The following is a 12,500-nucleotide window of genomic DNA, read 5'->3' as shown; positions in this document are numbered from 1 at the left end:
GAAAAGAGTTGGCAACACTGTGTGTGTGTGTGTGTGTGTGTGTGTGTGTGTGTGTCCATTTTTTCACTTCCGATCCGATTCCGTTACCTGAATTTGGATATCTGCCGATACCGATATTATGCCGATACCAATATTTTTCTTGAATATACAGTATAGGCAAAGATTTGGCCAATTAAAGATTTTTTTTTAAGTATACCTTGCAAAAAGCAGAGAAAATTAAGAAAATATACAAGACAAAGAAAGATACTATTATACATGGGCAAATTACGGCCCGTGCTCTGGAATTGAAAAAAAAAAAAAAAAAATGCCCCCCCCCCCTAATTCTGATCCGTGAATTAGTGCCAATATCGGCACCCGATATTGGATCGGATCGGCCCCATCCCTAGTGTCCACATGGTTCCTCTGGCAGCAGAAGTCATTGGCCCACAGCTTCACTCTGTAGTAGGCATGGGCCGGTTTTAAGATCTACCACACTTCCAAAACCACTCATATTTCTCTAAGTAGCAGCTGCCAGCTGCTAGCGCCAGCTGCTAGCTGTTTGCTACGCATCATTTATTATGGATCCCACCAGTCTTGGGGGCAGAACACGCCCTGCGCAGGATTTGAGCACCGGGATTGGCCTGTTGCAAGCCAATAGGCCCCGGTCCCATTTTTGACAGCTCAGGCTAAGACGGCGCAAATCTCCCACACACACTGCATCACCTCATAGCGACTTCATTAACCAACTGAATTCATCTTGATAGCTGACATTGAAATAATTATGATCACGTATCGTATGTTCCTTAATGTAAATCGATGCACGTTTATGCAAGTCGATGCAATTACGTAGTCGATGACATCGACTATGTCGACGCGTCGGGACAGCCCTTCAGCACGAACGTTAATCCGAGTTATAGATCAATTGTAGTAGAAACTTCATTGTTTCTCTGTCGCCTTGATGGGATTTGTGCAGTGATCCCCACACCCCTGTCATCAAACATGAGTGGAATTAACGCCTGGTCACTGACATCTGATGGAATTAACGCCTGGTCACTGACATCTGATGGGCAAACAGACAAATATATGACTCTTCTTGGGGTTGATGCAGGTAAACCTTGTCTCTTTTTCATGCCTCCGCCCGGCGGTGTTGCCTGTGTGAACTTTGAGCTATAGCTCTTATGTGAACTTATGTCGGCCCGGCCACGACTTCAGTGCTGCTCTTTTGTTTCCCCACCCAGAGATTTGACAAGAACACATTTTAGAGATGGGCGATACAATACAATACAATACAATACAATACAATACAATACAATACAATACAATACAACACCGTGGTAGCCTCAAAACCTCATACTGGCCCTGTGGCCCATGCCTCCTCTGTAGTCCACTTGACAGAGAGAGAAGAGCAGCAGTAAATAGAGGCAGACTAAGTCAATACCGGTGCCACTATTGTCTGTTAGAGAGAGACTGTAAACAGACCAGCTGCTGGAGGAAACTCAAATTGAATTTCAAATTCAAAGGGGCCTTATTGGCTGTAAGAGGCTGGTGACTGCACATGTACCAGAGGGAGCATGTACCAGTCTACAACTCTCCCCAGATCGGCAGCGGGGGCGGAGCAACGAGCGGGACAGCAGGGGCAGGGAATGGGAAGGGAAGTACAGTTGGGGAGAAAACGGGGGGGATTTGGAAGGAATTTTTTTTTTTTTTTTTTTTTATTAGAACACAGAAAATGTTGATTTATTGTTTTGCTCGCAGAAGCTGAACAGTTTGTGAGTGTGCCTGTGCTGAGGGTGTGGCCTGTGATGTGGGCGTGGCCTGAGCTGTGGGTGTGGCCTGTGTGAAACATCAGCCGGTCTTCTCTCTAAAGAGAGAGAGACACACACAGGTTTATTCAGACCCAGACTGAGGTGTTTTTATAATGTGTCTCCCTCTAGTGGAAAGTCTGGGCATTAACGAGGAGCTGAAGAGCAAACTGCAGGACGTCCTGATCCCGGAGAGACTGCTTAGCTTGGGAACCATGCTGGGGAAAGGTCTGACACACACACACACACACACGCACGCACGCACGAACGCACACACACGCATGTGCACACACGCACGAACGCACACACACGCACGTGCACACACGCACAAACGCACACACACACACACACACATGCAGGCACGCACACACACACACACGCACGCACATGCACATGCCACACACACACATAGACACACATGCATTATTAAAGAGCAAATCTAAGTCCACAGACTCTGTGCACTGTGATGCTTTACACAGGGTGTGAGTGTGTGTTTTTGTGTGTGTGTGTGTGTGTGCTGTACACAGCGTGGCGTGGCTCACTGTTGCTCTGTGTGTGTACAAAACACTGCACACACACACACACACACACACACACACACACACACACACACACTCTGTCTCTCTCTCACTCAGACACACACTCTCTCCCTCTCACACACACACAGACACACAGACACACACACACACACACACACACACACACACACACACACACACACACACACACACACACACACACAGCAGAAAGTGCTGACTTAGCAGCTGTATGAATGTCAGTGTGTCTCTGGTGATCAGACAGACAGGTAACCTTATCCCAGCCCTCTGATTGGTCAGAGACTTCTCTGGAGAAAACTGTACAGGTGTGGATTTTTATCGATTCCTAAGTTGGAGACCCTGGAGATGATGGCACGTGCACACATAGACATCAAAGGGGGCTTGAGCCCCTGCCTTTTTTTCAGTCTGTAAAAAGTGCCCTTTCCTGACCATGAATGCAACATTTCTAATGGTGCTTTGTAAGGAAATTGCCCTTTCCATGGCGTCACTGAAGGCAGCATTCAAAGAGAATTGCATTTTCCGAGCTCTCTTGGCCTTGAATGCACCATTTCTAATATGCCTCTACATGAACCAGTGGTTTTCTAAGCGGCCCTGAAGGCAGCACCAAAAACCGCACGTGGTGGCTTGCCCATTGACTGTTGAGAGCGAGATGGCCTGTCCTCAGCACATGCAGACTGAACGACAGCAGCACAGGCACACACTGACTGACAGATATATCAGTCAACGTGAATCAGGTATGATGTATGTTTGTCAAAACAAAGAATTATACAGAGAGCCACCCCCCCCCCCCCCCCCACATTTCAGTTTCATGTTGAAATTTCGGCGGTGCATACAGACATGCAGCAGCCTGTAATGCCGTTTTACACCCCGCCAGCCCCGAGATGTCGAGATCACCTCTACCTGGATGTTAAAGAGCATGGAGCAGGGTAATTCCTTTGCTAAATGTATACTTAACCTTGTCCCTATGTCCATTTGAAAAGTTAATGCATCATTAAAAAAAAAAAAAAAAAGTTTGAAAAAAAATATGGAGAAAAACACCTTCCTTTTTCAGAAGGAAATAACAGACTTTTAATTTGACAAGAAAAAGCCTGCTACGTCACAGTGGGGAGTGGCTCCCGCGTGCGTGTCTCCCTCTCCCCTCCCACTGTGCTTGTCTGCGCTGTGACACGCTCTATCTCTCTCTCTCTCTCTCTCTCTCTCTCTCTCTCTCTCTCTCTCTCGCTCTCTCTGTGTGTGTGTGTGTCTACGCTGTGTGATACGCTCTCTTTCTCGTCTCTCTTCACTCGAGGGAGGGGGAGGCTGCGGCTCCTTCCTCCCCGCACAGCACCGCTGCTCTGCTCTGCTCTGCTCTGCTCTGCTCTGCTCTGCTCTGCTCTGCTCTGCTCTGCTCTGCTCTGCTCTGCGCCGGGCTGTCTGCAGCCTGGGGTCCGCTCTGCTGTGCGGGAGAAAGAAGGAGGAGGAGAAACCGCCACCTCCACAGCCAGCCACCTCACACACCCCAACTGTGCCCGGCTCGCATGCCTCTCGGTCGGCTGGCCGGACAATATGCACCCCGCTGCAGCAGCAGCTTCGGGAGGTTTTCTCACTGTGTTCGGGACTTCGGCTCTAACTCGGCCAGATGGCTGGACACATACGTCACTTTTGCGCGCGCGTGTGTGTGTGTGCGTGTGTGTGTGTGTGTGCGTGCGTGTGTGTGTATCGAATTACAGTCCGCACCTCGGCCCGCCTCCGCTCGCCTCGCTTGCTTTCTCAACTCTCTCCGTGGTCCGTTGTTTCGTAGCTGGGCTGTTCCTGCTCTCTTTCACTGTCAAAATTAGGCTGAGGCCATCGTATGCATGTGCATAAACATTTGCAACCTCCTCTTCCTCCTGAAAACCGGCGTTAGCATCCATAGTGTGTGACTGACAGCCCTGACCTAAGTGACGACAGACAGAGGGACAGACAGAGGGACAGACGGTCATGCCTGGCGACTCCCCACTGTGACGTCAGAGTTTTGGGATCCAAGATGTCAAAATAAAAGTTAAAAAAGTAAAACGACCCCAGAAGTCACTGTAGTGTATATGCAAGTGTCTTAATGTGAAAATCGAGTTCCTCCATAATTCACCTACACATTGACTGATTGGGGTCTCTAACCTGCCCCATGCTCTTTAAGCACCAAACTCAGCCTTCATGTGCTAGGAGAGAGCCCCCAAAACATGGAAGTCTGTGTTTATGTGCCAGGGCACTGAGGGCAGGTCTGGAGGGGATGCAAATCACATCTTACGGTGGTCTATGTAGCAAAAACGGAGTTAAATAACTGCAACTGTAATTCGGCTTTGTCTGATATCGATATGTATTCCGTAGCTACTGCCAGTAGCCAGTGATGACTGAGTGAGCCTCATTTATGGCTACTGGCCTGGGTAGTTGTTGTGGCTCTTGTTCGACTTAAATGAATGAATGAATGAATACATAAATACATAAATATATGTTATTATTATTATATTATATATACAGACACATTAGATTATTATTATATTAATTAACTATTCATATTCATATTATATTACTTAATTAAATAACAAATTAAGTAATTAATTAACACATGAATATATAACAATAATGATAGTAATAACAAATTATTAATTATTATAAGACAATATACTAATATTCATGCTGATGGTGAACAATGTGTACCATTTTATTTGAACTGTAGACACAGAGTAATGCAATGCTTGTACTTGCAGTTAGCATATTGTAGTTTTGTTAGGATGTTGTAGTGTACAACAACCTAAAGGGAGAAAAGGAGCAAATAAATATTGATGCTTAAATGATTTCACAACAGTATTGCAACAGCATGCAACTTTTATATACTAATAGTATTCAGTGTGTGGAGTTATTTTTCCATGACAAGTCTCATCCTAAAATGAGATATTCCTCTAAATCTGGTTAAAATCTGAATATTTAAAATGAGTTATACCCCTAAATTGGCCTTCAAATTGCCTGAAATGTAGTAGTGCCCTTTTAAGAATTTGAGCCCCTGCCCCTCTAATGTTCTCTGCACGTCCCTGTGATGCGCCATGGCTGCAGTTATGGAAATCGCCCGCTGAACACGCTCGATTTAGGGGCGGAACACAGCAGGATTGGCCAACGCCAACTCCAGTGCCCAGAACTGTCAAATCAAATCATCGACACGCTATGGCCCGCCTCTCTCAACCCTCTTTCATCTCAGGCAATATCTGTTTTCAGTCTGATACTGTACGTGACCGACCATCACGCCACTTGGGTTCATGCGGTCTTTAATGTGTGTGTGTGTGTGTGTGTGTGTGTGTGTGTGTGTGTGTGCAGGTGAGTTTGGCTCAGTGAGAGAAGCCTTCCTGAAGACAGAGGATGCGTCGGTGCAGAAAGTGGCCGTGAAGGTTCTGAAATGTGAGTTGAACAACAAACCTACAGCTACAACAACTGGCCTGAGAGGGCGCTCACACAGAGACCCTTTTCTACAAACGTGTCAGCAGCAAAACCATCGTCTTCCTGTGGTACGGTCAGGCGCTCCTCTCTTATTTTCTTCTGGTGGTTTCGAGGTGTGACAATATTCTCAATTTCTGTAGGCACAGCAAGCTGTTTGCACAGGAAGCTGTTTGCACAGGAAGCTGTTTGCACAACGCCCTATTTTTGTCCCATTTTCTCCCCAATCGTACTTGTCCTATTCCCCCTGCTGTCTCGGTCGTTGCTCCACCCCAATCTGTTGATGTGGGGAGAGTTGTAGACTAGCACAGGTTTCCTCCCATACATGTGCAGTCGCCAGCCGCTTCTTTTCACCTGACAGCGAGGAGTTTTACCGGCAGGATGTAGCGCATGGGAGAATCATGCTATTACCCCCCCAGATCCCCTCCCCCCCCCGAACAGGCGCCCCGACCGACCAAAGGAGGCGCTAGAGCAGCGACCAGGATTCCCACCTGCAGAACACGGCCAATTGTGTCTGTAGGAAGTGTGACCAAGCTGGAAGTAGCAGTGCCGGGAATTGAACCCGGGTTTCCGCGGTGGTAGGCGAGTGATTTGATCTCTAACACTACCCAGATGAGCCTGAGCCTGTAGTGATGCTTCTCTGTGTGATCGCCCCTCAGACTGGACTGAACGAGTCGACTTGTGGATCAAACTGACATTTATCCCCCCCCCCCCCCCCCCCGCCCAGCTGACATTACTTCCTCCAGTGACATCGAGCAGTGTCTGAAGGAGGCGGCCTACATGAAGGACTTCCATCACCCCAACGTCATCCAGCTGATCGGTACACACACCACTTGACTTGGGTTCGGGTGACTTGGGACTTCACTCTGACTTGTGCTTTGATGACTTGAAAAGGTTTTTGCTTTGAAAAGTCCTGGGGGCCGGGTTGCACAAAACACCTTGTTTCCTTAAAGCGGGACTGACTTACCCCCCCAGATTCACATGAGTGGGGCGCATGTTAACCCCACCGTGACGTCACGATGTACCCAATATCCCATTCATTTGAGGGCACAAAAAAAAGCAGTGTTCAACCCATAGAGGGAACTTATGCTGCTGAAAATGATACAAATGGTACAATGGTAACAGTTTGGTCTCAAATGTGGACATTTTGACCAGAATTCTTCACACACCACACCCAAAGTCATATATATCGGTTAAAAGCTGAAAAAAAGTGTTTTGGGGGTAAGTTACACTTTAAAGTCCGAGTTAATGTTTCCATAAAATAAAATCAGTTGCACAAAACACAAATTCAGTTTTTTGCAACCTGGGCCTTATTTCCAGCTGTATTTATGTTTTACAACTCACCCTCAACAGATGTTTCTGAAAGCGATTCACTATGAAGCTAGAACGTGCCTGGAACAGAGGCCATATGGGCACCTGCAAAGTGTGTATTTGTGTCCTGTTAATAGCTTATTTTCTGCCACGCACCGGCTCATATCCTTATTATATCATAGGGACAATGAGAAAATGAACGCTCTATTTACCTTGTGGCAGCCAGCGTGTTCACCAGCATTTCCATTCAACATGTCCGGCATGATTTCAGTTTCGCGGACAATTGGAATAAATTCCGGACAAATATTTGAACTGTGTTTATTGAGCTTAAAAACAATTGATAGCAGGCTATAGCCTATAATCTCGATATTGTCGTGAATTGCGTCGACTTTGATACATGCTGCCTTGCATGCTGAGTCTCAGAAAGGGCCCCCAAATTCCCCAGAATTTGGAGCCCGCAGTGGAATCCGCTGGGGGTTGTCTGAGACGACGAGTGAGAAAAACAAAAGAGTAGTCGCCTGAAAAAATAAATGGTAGCTAGTGCTCAACACGATGTAGCCTATTAAAAACACACTGGCAAGGGCTTTCAGTTCTCAGATGAAGGCTGCCTATCAGGTAACTAACAATAATGTATTCTTACCTTCGAGGTGTCCATTATCAGAAATTAATGACACCTCGGCTTTCGCCTCGGACGGTTCATGCCTCCTCGTCGTGCATTAACCCTTACATATTTAAAGCCATACAAACTCTGACAAACTCCATTGTCAGAGGACCGAATCTCAATGTACACATCTGATCAATGTACAGAGTCCAAATATTCAGTGATGACTGACAGTTGACATGGATTACTTATAGAGAGAGAGGAGGAAAAGAGGGGGGAGAGGAATGTGTGAATAGTTTGGAGTGTGCGTTGGTGCAGCCTGACTGGGAGACTATGGAACATGATGCACTGTCCAAGGTTTCATTAACTATGCGTATGCAATTATAGCTTATTGATTATGAAATGCCAATCAATGGAACTTCAATTTTATACAACATATGGATTACATGCAGCAGCCGGGGAATACCTATGTGACAGACAGCAAACAGAGCAGGTTGTGCAACGCCAGCAGCCGGAGGTACGTTAGATTGATCTCATCTCGTTCTCTCTCTGATATAAAAAGCCGCTATTATGACCCGCTGTGAGTCGGAAAATAAGCTATTTACAAGACATAAAAACAGGACATTTCACATGCCCTGTTTTCCTCCTTATATAAACTGATGATCGTTTTTGCTGATGCTAATCAGCAAAATCACCCTGACAATCAAAGTTGTCAGGGTATTTAAAGCTGGAAATAATAATTTCTGTGTGGACTTTGCATGTTCTCCCCGTGCCCCCTGGGGGTTTCCTTCATATAGGAACCCCTCACCAAAAACATGCAATATCCTGATCGCTGATGTGGTGCCTCCTCTGGTCGTTAGGGGCGCCTGTTCGGAGGGAGGGGAACTCGTTGGAATAGCGTGATCCTCCCACGTGCTATGTCCTACCGGTGAAGCTTCCGCTGTCAGGTGAAAAGAAGCGGCTGGCTACTGCCCATGTCTCGGAGGAAGCATGGAGCCAGTATCGGCTCTCCCCAGATCGACAGAGGGTGGAGCAGCAACCAGGATAAATAAATTAAAATTAGCACTAATGGGGGATAAAAATGGGATAAAAAAATCAGGGGGGGCAATATAAAAATTAAAAATTTAAATTTGTATTGCGCAGCCGGCGATGTTTTGCTGATTGTCCCAGCTGGCAGCAATCATTTCATCCTTGCACATAGAATTGTGGGTACTTCATGTGCGCTGAGTGCACATACAGTATGGGCATCCTTGAAATGTCTCTCTCCTGAGGACGCAGTCCTTTGTAGGATTGGGACATTGGAACAGTACCTTCCTTCTTTGTAGGATTGGGACATTGGAACAGTACCTTCCTTCTTTGTAGGATTGGGACATTGGAACAGTACCTTCCTTCTTTGTAGGATTGGGACATTGGAACAGTACCTTCTTTGTAGGATTGGGACATTGGAACAGTTCCTTCCTTCTTTGTAGGATTGGGACATTGGAACAGTACCTTCCTTCTTTGTAGGATTGGGACATTGGAACAGTACCTTCTTTGTAGGATTGGGACATTGGAACAGTTCCTTCCTTCTTTGTAGGATTGGGACATTGGAACAGTACCTTCCTTCTTTGTAGGATTGGGACATTGGAACAGAACCTTCCTTCTTTGTAGGATTGGGACATTGGAACAGTACCTTCTTTGTAGGATTGGGACATTGGAACAGTACCTTCCTTCTTTGTAGGATTGGGACATTGGAACAGTACCTTCCTTCTTTGTAGGATTGGGACATTGGAACAGTACCTTCTTTGTAGGATTGGGACATTGGAACAGTACCTTCCTTCTTTGTAGGATTGGGACATTGGAACAGTACCTTCCTTCTTTGTAGGATTGGGACATTGGAACAGTACCTTCTTTGTAGGATTGGGACATTGGAACAGTACCTTCCTTCTTTGTAGGATTGGGACATTGGAACAGTACCTTCCTTCTTTGTAGGATTGGGACATTGGAACAGTACCTTCCTTCTTTGTAGGATTGGGACATTGGAACAGTACCTTCTTTGTAGGATTGGGACATTGGAACAGTACCTTCCTTCTTTGTAGGATTGGGACATTGGAACAGTACCTTCCTTCTTTGTAGGATTGGGACATTGGAACAGTACCTTCCTTCTTTGTAGGATTGGGACATTGGAACAGTACCTTCCTTCTTTGTAGGATTGGGACATTGGAACAGTACCTTCCTTCTTTGTAGGATTGGGACATTGGAACAGTACCTTCCTTCTTTGTAGGATTGGGACATTGGAACAGTACCTTCCTTCTTTGTAGGATTGGGACATTGGAACAGTACCTTCCTTCTTTGTAGGATTGGGACATTGGAACAGTACCTTCCTTCTTTGTAGGATTGGGACATTGGAACAGTACCTTCCTTCTTTGTAGGATTGGGACATTGGAACAGAACCTTCCTTCTTTGTAGGATTGGGACATTGGAACAGTACCTTCCTTCTTTGTAGGATTGGGACATTGGAACAGTACCTTCCTTCTTTGTAGGATTGGGACATTGGAACAGAACCTTCCTTCTTTGTAGGATTGGGACATTGGAACAGTACCTTCCTTCTTTGTAGGATTGGGACATTGGAACAGTACCTTCCTTCTTTGTAGGATTGGGACATTGGAACAGAACCTTCCTTCTTTGTAGGATTGGGACATTGGAACAGTACCTTCCTTCTTTGTAGGATTGGGACATTGGAACAGTACCTTCCTTCTTTGTAGGATTGGGACATTGGAACAGTACCTTCTTTGTAGGATTGGGACATTGGAACAGTACCTTCCTTCTTTGTAGGATTGGGACATTGGAACAGTACCTTCCTTCTTTGTAGGATTGGGACATTGGAACAGTACCTTCCTTCTTTGTAGGATTGGGACATTGGAACAGTACCTTCCTTCTTTGTAGGATTGGGACATTGGAACAGTACCTTCCTTCTTTGTAGGATTGGGACATTGGAACAGTACCTTCTTTGTAGGATTGGGACATTGGAACAGTACCTTCCTTCTTTGTAGGATTGGGACATTGGAACAGTACCTTCCTTCTTTGTAGGATTGGGACATTGGAACAGTACCTTCCTTCTTTGTAGGATTGGGACATTGGAACAGTACCTTCCTTCTTTGTAGGATTGGGACATTGGAACAGTACCTTCTTTGTAGGATTGGGACATTGGAACAGTACCTTCCTTCTTTGTAGGATTGGGACATTGGAACAGTACCTTCCTTCTTTGTAGGATTGGGACATTGGAACAGTACCTTCCTTCTTTGTAGGATTGGGACATTGGAACAGTACCTTCCTTCTTTGTAGGATTGGGACATTGGAACAGTACCTTCCTTCTTTGTAGGATTGGGACATTGGAACAGTACCTTCCTTCTTTGTAGGATTGGGACATTGGAACAGTACCTTCCTTCTTTGTAGGATTGGGACATTGGAACAGAACCTTCCTTCTTTGTAGGATTGGGACATTGGAACAGTACCTTCCTTCTTTGTAGGATTGGGACATTGGAACAGTACCTTCCTTCTTTGTAGGATTGGGACATTGGAACAGTACCTTCCTTCTTTGTAGGATTGGGACATTGGAACAGTACCTTCCTTCTTTGTAGGATTGGGACATTGGAACAGTAGTCAAGTCAAGTTTATTTATATAGCCCTAATTCACAAGCATGTCTCAGAGGGCTTCACAGAAAGTATGTCTAGCTAATTCTAGCTGACACAACAGTAACAAGAATATACAGAATAAAGATAACATTTGAACAATTGATAATATAGAAAATATAGGAATGAGGGGAGAGCAGAGGAGAGCGCAGGAGAAGGGAGAATAGCAGGGGGAATGTGAGAGAGTGATGGGGTGGGGATGGTATAGGAGGTGGGGAAGGAGCAAGAGGAGAGAGCAGGAGAGGGGAGGGGAGGTGTGGGGGAGAAGAGAGCAGGGGGAGGGAGGAGGTGGGGAGAGAATGAGCAATATAGACGGAGGAGAGGGGGGAGGTGGGGAGAAAATAGGAATGTGGAGGAGGAGAGAAGGAGAGATGGGGGTGCAGGGGAGGGAGAGCCAGGGTAGAGAAGCAGGGGGAGCGTCCCACATCCCCCCCCCCCCCCCCCCCCCCAGAGAGGACAGAGAGGAGGAGAGAACAGAGAAGGAGAGGTGGGAGGGTGCAGGGGAAGGAGTGCAGGGGGAGAGGAGGAGAGAACAGAGAAGGAGAGGTGGGAGGGTGCAGGGGGAACGCGGGAGGAGGAGGCGGCGGAGGGAACAGACCTCTCCGCCCCCTCCTCCCCCCCCCCCCCCCCCGAGAGGACAGAGAGGAGGAGAGAGCAGAGAAGGAGAGGTGGGGGGGTGCAGGGGAAGGAGTGCAGGGGGAATGTGAGAGAGGGGAGAGGACAGAGAGGAGGAGAGGACAGAGAAGGAGAGGTGGGAGGGTGCAGGGGAGGGAGAGCAGGGGGAACGTGGGAAGAGGCGGCGGGGGAGGGAAGAGCATGGAAAGAGAGGGGGCGGGGGGGGAGTGGGAAATGTGGGAGAGGGGGGAACAGGAGGGGGAAGAAGGGAAAGGAGCGGGGGAAAGAGAAAGAGAGGGGGGGAAGATCAGACAACTGACTACTCTAAGCATTAACCAGAGCTAACTGGGACATAGTATCTAGCTAATCTACAGCCTAATCTGGCCTATCCTACTCTGCTCTAGTCTGATCTTTGCCTGAACACTATAACAGGTCAGCCTTAGGCTGTAGCTAATCTATCGCCTACCTAAACTGTTCTAAACCAACCGGCAGCCCTCGACCAGTGATGAAGAGCACCGATGC

At 46.9% G+C, this 12,500-nt stretch overlaps 1 protein-coding gene across 1 annotated transcript in view; it reads left to right on the top strand.

Annotated features, from left to right (window-relative positions):
- Positions 1-12,500, top strand: part of tyro3 (TYRO3 protein tyrosine kinase) — a 68,884-nt gene that overhangs the window by 43,510 nt on the left and 12,874 nt on the right. The window contains exons 12-14 of the mRNA XM_083633290.1: positions 1,914-2,009; positions 5,663-5,743; positions 6,507-6,599. Of these exons, the coding sequence (XP_083489416.1) occupies positions 1,914-2,009; positions 5,663-5,743; positions 6,507-6,599 (270 nt within the window). The remainder of the gene's footprint in view (positions 1-1,913; positions 2,010-5,662; positions 5,744-6,506; positions 6,600-12,500) is intronic.

This window comes from Poromitra crassiceps (genome assembly GCF_964638095.1).
Source record: "Poromitra crassiceps genome assembly, chromosome: 3".
NCBI lineage: Eukaryota > Metazoa > Chordata > Actinopteri > Beryciformes > Melamphaidae > Poromitra > Poromitra crassiceps.
The sequence above is the reverse complement of the archived record's forward strand: the minus strand, read 5'-3'. Positions and strand labels throughout refer to the sequence as shown.